Source organism: Dendropsophus ebraccatus, chromosome 10 (genome assembly GCF_027789765.1).
Source record: "Dendropsophus ebraccatus isolate aDenEbr1 chromosome 10, aDenEbr1.pat, whole genome shotgun sequence".
Classification (NCBI taxonomy): domain Eukaryota; kingdom Metazoa; phylum Chordata; class Amphibia; order Anura; family Hylidae; genus Dendropsophus; species Dendropsophus ebraccatus.
The window spans coordinates 71,213,864-71,232,423 of NC_091463.1; the positions used below are offsets into that span (position 1 = coordinate 71,213,864).

Below are 18,560 nucleotides of genomic sequence, written 5' to 3' on the forward strand. Positions count from 1 at the left end.
CGCGTCCAAGATGGCGCCGTCCTCGGCTCGGCACTCGTTTGTTTCCGGCTGCAGCAGCCGAAAGCAAACGAGTGCCGATCTCATGTATCTCTGCAGCATATCTATGCTGCAGAGATCTCTATGAGAGATCAAAGTGTATATACTAGAAGTCCCCTAGGGGGGCTTCTAGTATATGTGTAAAAAAAAAAAAAAAAAGTATTGTTAATAGTAAAAATCCCCCTCCCCTAATAAAAGTCTGAATCACCCCCCTTTTCCCAGGTTTTAAATAAAAGTAAACAAATAAATAAATAAATAAACATGTTTGGTATCGCCGCGTGCGTAATCGCCCGAACTATTAATTAATCACATTCCTGATCTCGTACGGTAAACGGCGTCAGCGCAAAAAAATCCCAAAGTGCAAAATTGCGCATTTTTGGTCGCATCAAATCCAGAAAAAATGTAATAAAAAGCGATCAAAAAGTCGTATATGCGCAATCAAGGTACCGATAGAAAGATCACATCATGGCGCAAATAATGACTCCTCGCACAGCCCCATAGACCAAAGGATAAAAGCGCTATAAGCCTGGGAATGGAGCGATTTTAAGGAATGTATATTGGTTAACAACGGTTTGAATTTTTTACAGGCCATCAGATACAATATAAGTTATACATGTTACATATCGTTTTAATCGTAACGACTTGAGGAACATGCATAACAAGTCAGTTTTACCCCAGGGCGAATGGCGTAAAAACACATTTCCGCCAAATAAAAGAAATGCGTTTTTTTTTTCAATTTCACCACACTTTGAATTTTTTTCTGGTTTCGCAGTGTACTTTATGCAAAAATTCAGCCTGTAATTGCAAAGTACAATTAGTGACGCAAGAAATAAGGGGTCATGTGGGTTTCTAGGTGGAAAAATGCAAGTGCTATGACCTTTTAAACACAAGGAGGAAAAACCGAAAACGTAAAAACGAAAATGGGCCATGTCCTTAAAGGGTTAATGGCAAATATTTGCTGTTATTTTAAAACCACGGCTGTTATATTGAAATAATGGCCGTTATTTACTGTTATATGGCGGCCATCCACTCAATTTTACTATTGTGTGAACAGAACCTTTCTGTGTTTTTAATCCGCTCCTGGTTTTGGTTGCAATATGAGGACCACAATACTGACTGAAATATACGTAGTGTGAACCCAGCCTAAAACTGTGTTATATGTGGGCGTGACGGCAAGGTACACAAACATGTACCAAGGTGCTTGGCATGGATGTGTTTACAGAGGCTTATTATTATTAGATGATTCTAAGAGTGGTGCTTTTCTTCCAGTTCCTCAGTTTTAAGAGGATTGGTGGTTATAAGAGTCCACCCTGTTTGTGGTATTCAGGCTGGGTAGGGCTGGTGGGGTGTGGGGCTATAGTATGTTAGCATCATAGTGTAAGGGTACTATTAGATGGGCCAATAGGGGCCCGATAACAACTGTAAACGAGCTCCGATCTGCTAGATCGGCGCTCGTTTACTGGGCCTATTACATGGCCGACAATCGTTTAACCGATGTCCTTGCAGCCCTTGCTTAAATGGTGTACATTACCTATCCACGCTCCAGGGCTGCTGCTGTGCTCTGCTTCTCCCCGAGTCCCGCGCACTCTAGCTTCAGAGCGGTGGTCCAGGCCTGTGATTGGCTGAGTGGCCTGTCAGCTGACAGGCTGCTCTGAAGCTAAAGCACGCGGGACCCGGGGAGAAGCGGACCGCAGGAGCAGCCCCGGAGCGTGGATAGGTAATGTAGATCGTCAGTCGCTATTACACATAGCGGTGCGCGGTCGGCACCCGACAATTATAGGTTCTAACCTATATCAACGATCAGCCGATGACAACGATCATTGGCTGATCGTTGTCTTTATTACACGGAGCGATAATTTGGCCGATTATCGTTCTGTGTAATAGTACCCTATTACAGTCACCCAGCGATCTGGCAGCACTTCCCTTGGGCACAGGAGAAATGCACTGGCAGGAAACGGGTGTTTAAACTGATCCAATTAATTTCAATGGGATAGTTTAACAGTGTGTTAATAGTGCTACCGGATTGCCGGACACGCCGGACTTCAGAACTTTGCCTGCAGCATTCAGCCATACAACCTTGATGTTTAATGTAAGAAAAGTATAGGACAACTGCTGACAACTAATGCATTTCTGCCATCACTTGCGGCATCAGTTGTCAGGAAAGAAGAATGCCGGACCGCCGGATATATGTAAAAACCCAGCCTTACAGAATAAGTAATGGAAGTGGATTAGGTAGATTTTGGAGCATTCGGTGGCAGACCCCAGGGCAGGGCAATTTCTACATGTAAGTCTGCCTCGTCTACTAAATTGAGATAAATAGCACTATATGTGCATTTCCCATAATTAGTGTACATCAGGAATTCGTTTAACTTTGCTTATGTAATAACATATTAAAGTACATTTTGGCCGGAGTTGTCCTTTAACTGTTTACTGTATTGTACCCTTAACCCTTAGAGGACCAGGCCAATTTCAATTTTTGCATTTTCATTTTTCTCCTTAAAGGATAGATATGCAGAATAGATCGATGAGATAGGCACATCGATTGCATCCGGCTGCTGCAGCCGGAAGCAATCGAGTGCCGAGCAGGGATCAGCGCCATTACGGCGCTGACCCCGGACGGGGTAAGATGTCCTGGAGGAGCGATCTACCCCACTAGACACCAGGGAACTGCTGCATCAAGTAATCGGATGCAGCTGCCATGTTGCTTAATCAGAGACACGCACTGTGCATACAGTGCAGGAAAGGTTAGGCTCCGCCTCTTTGACACTGTTTACATAAAAAATCAAGGTGCTTTTTGATGGCTGAGGACAGAGTCGACAGACTGAGGACTGAGAACACAGCTGTGTTTTTTTTGTTTTTTTTTAATCCTGGATAACCTTTTTAGGCCATGTTCAAACAGTGGCCATTGTCCGGCACTCAGAAACAACAGCCTTTGTAGTGGGTGCCAAACAACGGCCGTTGTTGCACTGAAAACTGCATTAATTTCAATGTACTATGGCTGAAAAATAATTGACATGTCAATTATTTCTTCGGCCATAGCGAACAGCAGCCATTGTTCACTACACAGAGTGAACAACGGTCACTAATTGCATTGATTTCAATGCAGCACATTTTTAATGACAAGAATGGCTGTTGTTTTAATCACCAACAACGGCCATTCTTGTCATAAAAAAATTATGTTGCGTGAACATAGCCTTAAAGTAAATGGAGCTGTGTTTTTCTAGTTCGTAACCCTTTCAAAGTGTTATTCCAGACCTAATTTAAATATATATATATATGTACAGTACCTAGCCCTGGTCCCGTACAGCTTCCCATTCGGCTATGTCCAGTCCCCCATATGTCTTTTTATGCTACCTTCTACATATCTCAGACCAGACGACCAGAGGCTGCTGAACAGGAAGCTACAGGAGACTGGGGTTAGGTAAGTATTTTTTTTTCCAAAATAGCTGCAAATACATGGCGCTCCCAATATTTTTTTTCTTTTCTATTCACCCCCACCCTCCCTGGCCGTGACCAAACACGTTAATGTAACTCACTGTGCTATTTAAACAGTGTACAGTCCAGATCAAGTGTTGCTTCATCTATGTACATAAGGATAGAAGTGGTGAATGCTTAAACATGTACTAAATACATGCTGCTGTGATTAGTCAGGATTTCACCCCCAGCCTCATGGAGATGGACAAATGTACATAGTATCTACAACAAAGGACATTACAGATTATATCAGTCTGGATACAGAATGCAATGAACCTCAGTAAAGTTCAGTGCCTATTATTCTACAAAATACAGGACAAACATGTGAGTTATAAGAGATTAGGCAATAACCACACACATACAAAAACATCATATCTCCTCTTAGAGCTACGTTTTCCACAAGGGGTTACAGCAAGACCTCCGTCACTTTACTCCCCCTACTGGCAGAACACTCAATTACAGCACATTATTCTCTACTGCTGCATGTAGTTATGGGCAGGATCATACAGTACCATTGTGGGGTCTCTAAGTGAGGGTGGGGTCTATCCTTACTTATGCAGAGGGTTGCTCTAACTTGGTTGCCATCTAACAGAGCTATCTATAGCCATAATAGGTGTCTTTTGTTCTGAATGAGAAAACTAGTCTTCAGTATGAAGTTTGTATCAGTTACCCTGTAGCCTGTGCAAATACATGGAGTGGAGCCCAGCACCTGAATAAAAATACTACTTAATTGGTGATCCATTAAAACATCAGGGCATTACACAAGAACAGTTATAGCTATCAGGGGTTGTAAAAAAAAAAAAAAAGTTTGTACACTGCCATAATAGGATTTTAACATGTTTTTATTTCTTTGGCATAAAAAAACTTTTCAAACCACGGCAAGGTTGGATGCAGGCGTGGTTTCTCCAACATGAAAAGATGGCAATATAATACCTGCCCGATCATTTCAGTCTGCCCCCCCGTCCAGCGGAGAGAAAGTTATAGTGCCAAATGGAAGTGTGCTGCCAGGGTGCAAGGTAAGGGAGTTCTGCTCCCCAGATAACCCCTTTAATAGAATATAAACCAAAATAGTAATCCTGGTCAACTCTGAGCCGTGTTTTCTTCCTTGCTGATTGGGTCAGATTTATCCATACTGTAGTAGTATTAACCTTTGGAGTTAGATTAAATGAAAAAGTTTTCCTCATTAATTCATATTATTAACCCCTTCAAGACAGAGGCCTTTGATGCACAAAAGTCCGGGTCAAATTAATGCAATGTTCCTCCCCCTTCTAAGAGCCATAGCTCCCCCCTTTTCTACCTACAGTGCTGGTTGGGTTGTCATTTTTTGCGCCATGATCTCTAGTTTTTATTAATATCATATTGGTGTAGCAGAAAAATTTTGATTGCTCTTTATGAATTTTTTAGTGATATATAATTTAATAAAATCCGCAATCCTGGTGCATTTTCTTTTGTTTCCGTTTACGCCGTTTATCGTGCGGGAACAATAATATTATATTTTAATAGATCGGACAATTCCGCACGCTATGATATGTAATATGTTTATTTAAATTTATATTTTTATAAAGGGCAAGGGGGTATTTTAAACTTTTATTGGTGTTTTTTTTAGCATAGCATAGATCAGTGTTATCGGCGATCTATGTATAGAGCCTGTCTGAGAGCAGACTCTACACATAGATTGACGATCCAACAGGACGGAGGTAAGGAGCTTATCCCCGCCTGTCGGCACATGCGATCTGGTCCCGATCACTCAGTGACAAATGCCTGATCTGTCACTGAGTACCTTAAACGCTGCGATCGTTGTAGATTGCGGCGTTTAAGGGGTTATATACATTCCTACTGCACGGGGTATGTGCAGTAGGAACGTATATATCCATGTTACTGACGGGAAGGGGTTAATATTTCAAATGTTCCCAATAAAAGAAATGATAATAGATATGATACAAGTACCAATGAACTATGTACAAGTCAGTCACCACTTGTACTGAAAAGCCTTTATTCGGCTCAGTTACTGGGAGTGAACAGCTACAGGAATCGCTGGATCATTTGTGGATTCGGTCACTTCCATTATTGTCAGTAACATATCCCCTTTTTACAGAAATATGCTGATAAAACAATGATATAAAAACCTATACAAAACATGTGATAAGGAGCAGGCTGCAAACTGCATATCAAGGTGGTCTGAGAATGAGTGACGGTAAAGAGATTAACATAGTATCCATTTAAAAGTTTTAATATTTTAAGCCAACATAAACATTTCTTAAAAGTAATACTTACCAGCCTGGGTCCCCTGCAGCTCCCGATGTGACGCCGCCCAGTTCCTGGCTTGTCACTGTGTGTAAAGGACAGCGACTGTGGACCCGTTGTGCTACTTACCCGATTTGGCTTTGGGCCACACCAAAGAACCAAGAAGTATAAACCGATTTGTCTTAGCAGGCACTGTTTGCTCAGCAATCTGGGTAGAAGGACCATAGCATTCATGTAAGGAATACAGCAGGGCAGGGCCGCCAACAGGGCATTACTGGCAGTACAGGTGTATGGGGCCCGGCCTATGGGGGGGCCCGGGTCTCCCACACACTTCACTTTTATGAGAAACCTGGTATACAGACAGTGCAGGGAGAGGGGAGAGCTCCCGCAGATGTAAGGGGCCCCTTCTACTTAACTAAAATCATTAGGCCCTCCTCCCCCCTGCACTGTCTGTGGACCGGGCTGCAGAATCCCCCCCCCCACCCTCCACAATGGACCGGCCCCCTCCTCAGCAGCTCCCAGGCTCGTGTGGAGCTGGTGACTTCCGCCTGTGTGCTCTCCCACATGACAGGTAGATGCAGCGGCCCCCTCTCCTCTCTCCTCTCTCCCCCCTTCCATCTCACAAACTTCTCTGGCTGCCGTCGTCTCTGCTGCAAGGTCGGAACATGAGGGGGAGAGGAGGAGCCGCTGTGTGAGGAGCACTGAAGACTGAATGGGTCCTGGAGCTTCCCTGCATAGAGTAAGTGTGTGTGAGAGAGTGAGTGTGAGTGTGTGAGAGAGAGAGAGAGAGAGAGAGAGAGAGAGAGAGAGAGAGAGAGAGAGAGAGAGAGAGAGAGAGAGAGAGAGAGAGAGAGTGTGTGTGTGTGTGTGCAGGGACGGATAAACGCCCAAAACGCCCCTATTATAATCCACTACTGTGTGTGTGTGTGTGTGTGTGTGTGTGTGTGTGTGTGTGTGTGTGTGTGTGTGTGTGCGTGCCCCCATCCTGGTATAGTATATAAATCTCCTACTGCTGAACCAGTCCCTACCGTACTGACAACTAGGCTCTGCTGTGCCTGACCAATGTAAACGACAACTCGGCTCTGCTGAGCCTGACCAATGTAACTGACAACTCTGCTGTGCCTGACCAATGTAACCGACAACTCAGCTCTGCTGTGCCTGACCAATGTAACTGACAACTCTGCTGTGCCTGACCAATGTAACCGACAACTCTGCTGTGCCTAACCAATGTAACTGACAACTCTGCTGTGCCTGACCAATGTAACTGACAACTCTGCTGTGCCTGACCAATGTAAACGACAACTCGGCTCTGCTGTGCCTGACCAATGTAACCGACAACTCTGCTGTGCCTGACCAATGTAACTGACAACTCTGCTGTGCCTGACCAATGTAACTGACAACTCTGCTGTGCCTGACCAATGTAAACGACAACTCGGCTCTGCTGTGCCTGACCAATGTAACCGACAACTCTGCTGTGCCTGACCAATGTAACTGACAACTCTGCTGTGCCTGACCAATGTAACCGACAGCTCTGCTGTGCCTGACCAATGTAACCGACAACTCTGCTGTGCCTGACCAATGTAACCGACAACTCAGATCTGCTGTGCCTGACCAATGTAACTGACAACTCTGCTGTGCCTGACCAATGTAACCGACAACTCAGCTCTGCTGTGCCTGACCAATGTAACTGACAACTCTGCTGTGCCTGACCAATGTAACCGACAACTCGGCTCTGCTGTGCTTGACCAATGTAACCGACAACTCGGCTCTGCTGTGCTTGAACAATGCGTCTGAAGCACTGGAGGCGGACCGGCTTGCCCCAGTGGGAGGGAATTCCCTCCCCTCTATGACAGGGCTCCATTATAATTAATGGAGCCGCGTCATAGGGAGGCGGGGGATTCCGCCCACTGGGGCAAGCCAGCCCGCCTCCTGTGCTTCAGACCTAGCACGGTACCCGTGGATAGAACGGCGCCGTACACGGGAACCGGGCCGCAGTTCTAAAAACATACCACGGCATCGGCTTCACCGTGATGGCGGTGTTCTATCCGTGGGTCATATTAAAGAGGATGTGTGTGTGTGTGTTGATTTCTGTGGACATGGAGTCTGGAGGGGTGATGCTGTATGGTATCTGTATATTATATCCAGGCTGTATGGTATGTGTATGCTATATCCAGCATATATATATGTGTATACTACATCCATATATATATATATATATATATATATATATATATATATATATATATATATATCGCAGTCAATTCATAGATAGAAAGAGTCGGCACTACTACGGCTTCTAATACATAAATAGCCTCACCAGCTGCGTGCATAACAAGTATTCACTCGTACATCCACCTTCTTGTGTGGTGCAACAATCGGGCAAGGTTCAGTAGTAACTCATAAAGTACTAAGTAAGATAAGAGAAAATCCGAGTGCACTCACCGGTGGGTGAAGAAAAAATTTTCTTTATTCGCGCATAGGAGCGCGGTGCAAGTTCATGGGGAGAGGGACGCCAACACCTTCCACCAGGGATGACAGCTGTTTCACGCCTACTAATCGGCGCTTCTTCAGATCCCGCCCCTTCAGTCACGTCGCTCCATATACTCTCACGGTGTGACGTGTCAGAATAGTGGGCGTTACAATGTGTTTTTTTTTTAAAAACAAGAAAATATCTCTGTTATACATACAAAAAGGTGGTATATATACAAGACAGGTGATCATAGGAACATACTCAGGTCGGTACGGTCATTTAGACCTATCTGCCCTTGTGCATTAGTCGCGAGTATCAACCGCGATTCACATTGGAGTAACTGCCGATTGGCATCTCCGTACCCTTTTGGATGTATTCGTTTTAGTCCCAGGAACTTGAGATCTCTCACATCTCCGTTATGTTTTTCATTCATGTGGTCTATTAAGCGTGGTGCCCCTTGTAGTGTGCGTAATGACCTGACATGTTCGCTAAACCGTTTATTCATAGGGCGGATGGTTTTTCCTATATAGAAAAACCCACATGTACAGACTAAAGCGTATACTACGAATTTTGTTTTACAGCAGATCATGTCAGGTATATTACAAGTATGGCCACCCAAATTTATCGTTTTACATTGTAGCATATTCGAGCACCATTTACAGTTACCACATTTGTGATTGCCATGTAACATATTCCCGAGCCAGTCATCTTTCTTTTTCATTTCTTTACTGGAATATTTACTACGTACTATGATATCCTTGATATTCCTGGTACGTCTAAAGGTAATCATGGGTTTGGTGGTGTATAGCTCGGCATAGAGAGGATCATGCCGAACGATATACCAATTATCCAAGATAGCTTTTCGTATCGTATCTGCTAGTGGGCCATATTTAAAAGAAAAAACAAAACGTGCCTTTTCATCTACCTTGTTATTGTATTTTTTGTGACGTTTATTAGAAGCAAGTAAGTCTTTTTGTTTTTGTTTGAATGCCCTATTGTTGGCTTGTTGCAGTATATCTAGTGGGTAACCTCGTCTATTGAGGCGTTCAGTTAATTCGTTTGCCTGTATTGAATACGTCTCATCAGAGCTGTTAATTCTCCGAAGTCGGAGATATTGTCCGTACGGGACAGCTGTCTTGGTATGTGGGGGATGGTAACTAGAGTAGTGGAGGATAGCATTGGAAGCTGTGGGTTTTCGGTAACTGGTGGTATTTATCTGATTGTTGTGTATAGTAACAAATACATCCAAAAATTCTATCTGTGTGTTGTGATGTTTACTAGTGAATGTCATGTTCATGTTATTGTTATTTAGGTATTGGACAAATGAGGTGAATTCCTCAGTGGTACCCGACCATATAACAAAAACGTCGTCCACAAATCTCTTGTAACAATTCAAGTATACCAGATAGGGATTGTTCTTAGAAAATACAATTTCCTTCTCCAGTATGGCGAGGTACAGATTAGCGAGGGTACAAGCGACGGGCGTACCCATCGCTGTACCCTCGCCCTGTCTGTACCATTCGTCATCAAACTGGAAGCAATTATTTTGCAAGATGAAATATAAAGCCTCACATATGAAATCCACAAAACCCCTACTTTTTTTCGGTCTTTTCTAATAGTTGACGCACTGCAGTGACACCCTTGTCGTGGGGTATACGGGTATATAAACTTTCCACGTCTATGGTGGCTAACAGTGCCCCTTGGGGCCATTCTATGTCAGCTAGAGTGGTCAGGAACTCGTTTGTGTCTTTTACTAGGGATGGCACGTCTTTTAAAAGCGGTTTCAATAGCCATTCCAAGTATTTAGACAACGGCTCAGTAATGGAGCCGATGGCCGCAACTATGGGCCGCCCTGGAGGTGGAGTAACCCCTTTGTGCAATTTTGGTACATGGTACCATACAGCATTTTTAGGGTTAACTGGAAGCAATTTTTCAGCTGTTTTTTTGGATAGAATGTTTGTTTTTCTCCACATAAATACGAAGGAAGGTTTGTAGTTTTTTTAGTATTTTGGGGGTAGGGTTTTCTTTTAGTTTAGTGTATGTGGTATCACTCAACTGTCTTTTACCCTCTAATTCATAATCTTTTCTCCACATAACTACTAAGTTTCCCCCCTTATCAGCTTTTTTGCAGATGATTTCATTATGTTCTTGTAGCCACTTTAACGCGTTTTTTTCTTGTAATGTAACGTTATCGGGGTCATTTGGATATATGAGTGCTTTTACCTGTTCCAAAACTTTTTGTTGGAATAATTCCAAGTTACTATCTTGGCTTATAGGGGGGGAGAACGTGCTCTTAAGACCACCTGCAAAAAAAACAGTATCATCATTGTTACAGTATAGTTCATTGCTATCTGCCAACTGTAGTAGGGTACTTAGTCCCTGTCTATCTTGTTCGTCCTCGGCCCCCGCTAGAAAGAAACCTAGGGATCCCACTTCTACTGGTACTTCTCCCTCCACTTCTTTTTTAGTACCATAAGAACTCACATTTTGGGAAGAAAAAAACTTTTTAAATTCAGCTTACGCATGCTTTTATACATATCTATTTGGAAGTCCACTACGTTAAATTCCTCGGTAAGACAGTAATTTAGTCCCTTATTTAATACGGATAGTACTGATTCATTGAGTTCTAGATCTGTGAGATTAACAACTAGAGGCGGTTCGCTTATTAGGGCACTGTTCACATTGTCTAGTTTTTCCATGATACTTGTTTCCTTTTTGTTCCGATCCTTTTTATTTCTTCTTCCCCTTCCTCGTCTGGTTTTCCTTTTCCTAAAGGGAGGGATTCTTTGGGTGTTGTAGTTGTTTTTGTTTTTTCCTTTATATTTTTCCCTTCTTTTTTGCGTGTCTGTGGATCTTGTTTTTGTCAGTGGAGGAGGTATCGGACTCGGTTGTCCAGTAATCACTTGCTTTTTTCTTTCTATCTTGTTGTTTTTTGTTTTTGTTGTTACTTTTGCTTTTATTGCTCTGTTCACGTTTATTATACTTGTTAGATGAATTATAGTACTTTCTTTTTTCAAAGGCCCGTCCTGTCATATAGTCCACTTTGTCTCGGATGAATTTATCCTTTTTAATTTCTTTTACTTCATTTTGTAATTTTGTTAACTTCCCATCAAGCCTTTTTTGTAAGGCGCAAAATTCATCTTCTTGTAATCTGGTTCGTAGCTCAGTTTTAGTTTTTAGCAGTTCAGTTGTGATCATTTCATATTCTGTTTCATTTCTTTTGATTATTAATTTCATTAAGTTGGTGCAATGTATTTGGTGTAGCTCTTTCCATTCTTGCACAAAATGGTGGTCATCTGAAAATTGTGAGGGTTCTTTATATGATCTGAGCCCTCTTGGGACTCGTTCACATTCCAGGTATGACCTCAACGAACTCAGTGTCTAAAAGAGTCGTAGTTCTCTCTCAGCAAGGTTAAATACTTTATATTCGAGTCCTTTAGCACTCATTGTTTGTGTTATGTCCTTTTGCAGCGGCTGATGTCCTATCAGCAGCGGCTGACCAGGCATGCTGGGGGTTCTAGTTGCAAAGCAGCGGCAGACAGCACATCTAATTTCAATTTGTATGTTAAGTGTGCTGTTTGTTTGCCGGTACATCCCCACCCCAGCCAGTCGGGAGTGATGTGCCCTGTGCCAACCACACAGGTCGCACCCCCCAAAGGCCAGCCCTGAGTCAAAGATACGTTCCATAGTTTTCGTTAGTGGGGGGGGGGGGGCAGACAATTTGGCTGTATGGGGCCCCGAAAATCCTGATGGCGGCCCTGCAGCAGGGTAGAATGGAGTTACATTGGTGTCTTAGAATCCTCTTACACAGCCAATTCGGCTGATTATTGCTCTTCGTACTGCCTTACAGTTGTGCTTAAAAGTTTACATACCCCGAAAGAAATATTGTTTTCTTGTCCTTTTTTCAGAGAATATGAATCATAACACATTTTTTTCCACTCATGGTTAGTGGTTGGGTGAAGTCATTTATTGTCAGACTACTGTGCTTTCTGTACTGTACAATATGCCAAACAGCACAAAGACAAGCCTCAAACCTTCCGCAACAAGGTAATTTGGAGAGGTATCAACAAGGCCTATGATGAAAGGAACGCCATTCCTACTGTAAAGCATGGAGGGGGATCGCTGATGTTTTGGGGATGTGTGAGCTACAAAGGCACAGGAAACGTGGTCAAAATTTAAGGAAAGATGAACGCAGCCGATTATCAGCAAATACTGAAGGCAAAGCTGCACATGTGATTTACTTGGATATGATAACGGACCAAAACACAAGGCCAAGTCAATGTGTCATTGGCTACAGCAGAACAAAATGAAGGTTCTGAAGTGGCCATCTGAGTCTTCTGACCTCAGTATTATTCTGCCAGCACGGAAGCTGCGCATTGGTCATACTTAGACATTCCAACATGACAATAATCCAAAACACAAGGCCAAGTCAACCTTTCATTGGCTACAGCAGAACAAAATGAAGGTTCTGGAGTGGCCATCTTAGTCTCCTGATCTCAATATCATTGAGCCACTCAAGAGATCTTAAGTGCACAGTTCATGCAAGAAATCCTGGGAATTTACAGGAACTGGAGGCTTTTTGTCAAGAAGACTGGGCAGCTGTACCATCTTAGAAAATAAAGAGCCACATCCACAACCACCACAAAAGACTTCAAGCTGTCATTGATGTTAGAGAGGGCAATATATGGTATTAAGAATTGAGGCATGTAAATTTTTGATCAGGGTCATTTGGATGTTTTTGGCTGTCATTATGATTTAAAAAGAGAAAACACAGTAGTTTGACAATAAATGGCTTCACCCAACCACTAACCATGAGTGGGAAAAAAGGTTTTGTGTTATCATTCACATTCTCTGACAAAAGGACAAGAAAGCAAAAATTCTGCCAGGGTATGTAAACTTTTGAGTGCCACTGTATATAAGCAATGATTTGATTGCTCATATTGATCATTCCAGTGCAGATCAGCGCTGAAGTCAGACTGTAGCAGTTGCCCCCAATGATAGGCATTTATAACACTTAAAACGACTCTGTACCCACAATCTGTCCCCGCCCCCCCCCCAAACCACTTGTACCTTCGGATAGCTGCTTTTAATCCAAGATCTGTCCTGGGGTCCGTTCAGCAGGTGATGCAGTTATTGTCCTAAAAAACAACTTCAAGGGTAGCTTCAAACGTACCATAGCAGCGGATTTTTTGCTGCGGTTCCGCAGCAGATTTGACTAAATGAATGAACACAGTATCAAATCTGCACCATCGAATCTGCTGCGGATGCGCAGCAGATTTGACAGTGCAGATTTAATGCTGTGTTCATTCATTTAGTCAAATATGCTGCAGATCTGCTGAGGAGCCACAGCAGAAAATCTGCTGTTATACAGTATGTGTAAAGCTACCCTTAAACTTGCAGCCCTGTGCCAAACGGCCATGGCCTAGAGTGTGTGTGCATTAGGCTGGCACAACCTCTCTGTCCCTCCCCGCCCTCCTCATCATTAGGAATGCTTCACGCAGATTGTCTCCTATTCATCAGCTGTGAAAACACGGCACATGGGCTGGATCGTTAAGGCACCTGTGCAGTGTTCACTGCAGAGGAATAGGAAAAATTCTGCCAGTGGCATTCCTAATGATGAAGAGGGTGGGGAGGAGGGACGGAGGGGTGGTGCAAAGTTAGGGCATAGATACTCTGCGCCACGGCCATTTGGCACAAGGCTGCAATTTTAAGGGTGCGTTCACACGTACAGGATCCGCAGCAGATTTGATGGTGCAGATTAGAGATGAGCGAACTTGGATAAAGCTCTAAGGTTGTCTGGAAAACATGGATACAGCCAATGACTATATCCATGTTTTCCACATAGCCTTAGGGCTTTATCCAAGTTCAGCAGCCACCGCTAATCAAATGTCGAAAGTTTGGGTTCGGATCGACTCGAGCATGCTCCAGGTTAGCTCATCTCTAGTGCAGATTTAATGCTGTGTTTAGTTATTTAGATCAAATCCGCTACAATACGGTGTGTGTGAAGCTACCCTTAAAGTTGTTTTTTAGGACAATAACTGCATCACCTGCCGAACGGACCCCAGGACAGATCTTGGATTAAAAGCAGCTATCCGAAGGTACAAGTGGTTTGGGGGAGACAGATTGTGGGTACAGAGTCGCTTTAAATGTGGCTGTCAGACTAAGGCTGGGTTCACACTGGGTTTTTGCAGTCCGTTTAACATTTACAATTGAGGGGAAAAACACACAGATGAAAAGACGAAAGCAAAAATGGATGAAATTGTGTGGATCCGTTTTTTCCATTGAGTTCCATTATTTAAAAAAAAAAAAAAACATGCTTTTTTTTTAGTGTACACAAATACGTGGTTGACCATATTTTTGTGTACGTTAAAAGCAGCCATTTAAAAACGAATCCATTGAACGTAGTGCAAAAACACAGTGCGAACCCAGCCTTACAATATAATAGTATTATCTTACAGCATGACAATCTGGAAAGCCTGATGTTTCTGCAGACTTTAACGTTGATCCAGATTCTTTAAATAAACTGAATTATTTCCATCTACAAATAATGATGAATAGGCAATGCTGGAACAATGAAGGGTGGAAGTGTATGTGGGCATTTCCACTACTGACATTACAAATCTGTGGTTTTTCACAGCATTGTATATTATTAGACTGTGTGGGTTAAAGTAAGTTTTTGCGCAGGTGGTGACTCTGCCACCGAGAACATTTAGTAACGCAGCAATATTCTTGATAGAGCGTAAGAGAGTAATTCTCACATCTGCTTCAGAAACAGTATTTCTGCTGGAGGAAATCATCAGAGCTTGTAGGAGGAGAGGGGGCAGGCATTGGGGTGGACACTATGTAGAAAATGCCAGGAAGTTTGTTTTCTGGGAACATGCAAGTTTTTTCGTAACTTCTCTGCTAGAGGACAGACTGTGTGCTGGACTACAAAGAGGCAGCTACTGCTCAGATATCACCATACCACTACAAACTGAGCAGGAAAAATGGAGAAATACTGCTGTAATCTGGACATTATATGGTTACTGCTTTCACTGAATGTGGCCGTACAGTCTACAGGGGGTGGAATGAGTGAGTAATATTTATATTCACTTAGAATCTCTCTTAATTCTTTGTTTCTCTTCGATCATCCAGGTTATCTAGGTGATTGGCATCTATACATCTGTACATCTATACTGTATGACGTGCATAGACAGATAACGTAGAACAATGTAACAGATAACGTCTCATGATATCCAAATGATTTGTGGATAATACAGATATTAGTTTGGCCAAAACTGATATTGTAGACACAGTATTCTGTTTATACGTCTGAGAAAACTTTGTCAAGGACATAAGAACATGAACAGTGCAGAAATCATAGAATATTACAAACACTGTGTACAAATAATAGAAAAGATATAGATAGATCTTTTATCTATCTATCTATCTATCTATCTATCTATCTATCTATCTATCTATCTATCTATTATATGAACTTACAATATACAGGACATAAAGTGTTACTTCTTATTTAAAAACTTATTTAACGTCAAAAGTTTGCCTAAACCTCCTCGGCCTTAGATATAGCTAGTAGAATTGTGTGAAGGTGAACTTCTGCCCCAGCTTGCTTCTTGATCTGTCTTATTATGGTAGATGAGATTAGTAGACTTTTATTAGACTTTGTCTGGTGAGTCATATTGAGTGGTAAGTCATAAAGAAAAGCATCTGGTTACCTGAGACCCCCAAGCAATCAATACTTTTAATATACCTATGAACATGTGCACAGGAATGTCATTGTGTCGGTTTCTGACCACCTTTGATAACAGGGATGAAGTATATTGCTGCATAGTTCCCATGGGTAAAAATACATTTAAGGAAAAAAAATACTATTACTAATAGTATAGGAGTAAAGTATAATTAAAAAAGGAAAATGCTAGAGAGAGAAAAAAAACACCTATAGCAATGGAGATAAAAATGAGAAGAAAAAAAAGCAAGAAAAACTGCTGGCAATTTTTAGAGAGTTGTTTGTCCACTTTTTCTCAGCCCGAAAAAAACGCTCTGAAAAAGTTGTGTCAGAGGAAAGTCTTAGCTGGTCAAATGAAACCTGTGGATCTTGTGAAGGATCCCGTTTTCTCAATAACAAAAATAAATAAAAAGATGTACTTACCTTACAAAATTTGAAGTGTTGATACAGTCAGAACTAATGGGGTAGTAAAAAACAAATAATAAGCATTAGATTATGACACTGAAAACCTATCAGGAAAATATACTGTACATTGTCCAAAAAACAAACAAAAAAAAAAACAGATAAGAGCAACAAAGCTGAGAAGAAAAAATGCCCATCAGCAAAGAGATTAACACAAACTCTAAATGGTTCTATAGTGATATAAATATAATGCAAAAATATAGAAGAGAAGATACAACTCACCATATAAGACGGTACTTTGTGGCAACAGGTGATCAGAGTGGAGGGTGCATGGGCTTCCAACGTTGGCCAAACCAAAGTTGCTTTAAAACAAGGTGGTAGAACCAACACTTCGGGATATGGACGGATAAAACAAAAATTTTATTTGGACAATTAAAAACAAAAGTGCTCCATAGTTAGATCAACATTTTGCAAACTCTCTCATTAAGCGAGCAAACCTCAATATGATAGGTTGCAAGGTGGGGGGGTTGGCTCCCTTATGTACCAACAGCAGTCATTGCACTGACAGGCTGCCAGACAGCTAAATGATGTCCGTCATTTTAAACAGCTGAAAAAAATGTTGTGTGAACATAGCCTAACGCTGAGTCTGAACGCTCTGTTCCCAATCCTGTCACTTTTGCTACAGTTTACTCACCCGAGTATAATCAGATCATTCAGGTCCTCAATAAAAATCTTCCGATATTGAGACAGGATGGGATCCTGGCAGAGATACTGGATGAAGGCCACAGATGTGTGGCTCTCAGGGGCAAATCCTTGGGAGATTTGTAATCACCCAGTATGCTCCACACTAACACCACTCCAATTTCGGTCACAGTAACGGGCAGTTACAAATGCGGTACTAGCCGTTGCTCAATTTATAAATATGTTACACATAAAGTTAGCTTCACTGATAGCACCAACAGCAGAAAGTACAACATTTATGATTTTATTAATTGCAATGGAGTGTACTTCCATTGTGTGTAGACCCTGATTAAGTACAGCTGCGCAAAACACGTTGGTCTGACCATGGAGCACTTTAGTTTTTAATGTACGAATAAAAGTTATGATTTATCTGTCCACATCCCGTAGTGCTGGTTCCACCACCATGTTTTGAAGTAATATAAATAGCAAAAAGATTAAGGGTCCATTCACACTAAAGGGTATTTCTGGGCAATAATTGATGGCTTATTCTCATAGGTCATTAATGGCAAATTGGTGGAGTCTTAACACCAGCCAGGAGGCATCTGTATATACCGTATGTTGTGATCACCACTTTAAGATCAAAACATGGCGCAGTGAAGGTTTGATTGCTGGATTTCTTCATTTCTATCCGGGTAATGGAATGTCTAGTGTTAATTTTGAATAGTACCAAAAAAAATAAATAAATTAAAACAGTAATATATGGGGTTAACAATTTTGCTGATACTAATACAGAGTAGAGGATGTTTAAAAAGCTAATCTCACCAAGAATGGACAGAATTTTTTCTTATCAACTTACGGCTCAAACAGACACTAGCATTTCTCTCAGATACAGTTTATTTTCTGATTGTAAAAAAAGTAGTTATGTATGTTATGCAAAATGCTCAAAAAGACATTAAAGGGGTATTCCACTCAAAATACTCAAATTCCACTAACAATTTATTCCATACTTGTTATTATCTATTTGGTCTCCTTCCCCCTAGTTATAAGCTGCTAAAACACAAAAATCTGTGTGTGAGCTTTTCTCTCTGTCTCCCCTCCGCCCCCCTTCCTTCTTAGACAGTTGACATAAACAAGTCCCTGACTGGCTTTATCTGCAACATTGTAGCTTCTTTGTAATGCTGGGAGGGTTAATCACAATGAGCTCATTAGCAACTAGACCCCGGATTAACCCTCCCAGCATTACAAAGAATATAGAATATTGCAGATTAAGACAGTCTGGGACTTGTTTAGATAGTAGATGTATAATGTGAATGGGGCCAGAAGCAGTTTGTCTCTGTTTGTGCAAGACTACAGTGCAGTGTTGTGGAATTTGTGTTGCTCAGTTCGGAGTCTAGATCCCAAGTAATGGACCACTTCAGATAAACAGACAAACAAGCAAAATAACAGTGTTACACCTTTGGTTACACCTCCCTAGTTTGCAAAGAATAGTGCAAGGGTATAGATGCAAAAATAGTCATGAAAGTGAAA

General features: G+C 41.9%; 1 protein-coding gene across 2 annotated transcripts in view; it reads left to right on the plus strand.

Annotated features, from left to right (window-relative positions):
• The first annotated feature begins 4,396 nt into the window (after positions 1-4,396).
• Positions 4,397-18,560, plus strand: part of LOC138765985 (interleukin-13 receptor subunit alpha-1-like) — a 69,960-nt gene continuing 55,796 nt past the window's right edge. The window contains exon 1 of one of the 2 annotated variants that reach the window (XM_069943223.1): positions 4,397-4,526. In XM_069943223.1, the coding sequence (XP_069799324.1) occupies positions 4,421-4,526 (106 nt within the window). In that variant the 5' untranslated portion in view covers positions 4,397-4,420. Of the gene's footprint in view, positions 4,527-15,097; positions 15,296-18,560 lie in introns of those variants that run through there. The other variant, XM_069943224.1, reaches the window with a different exon arrangement.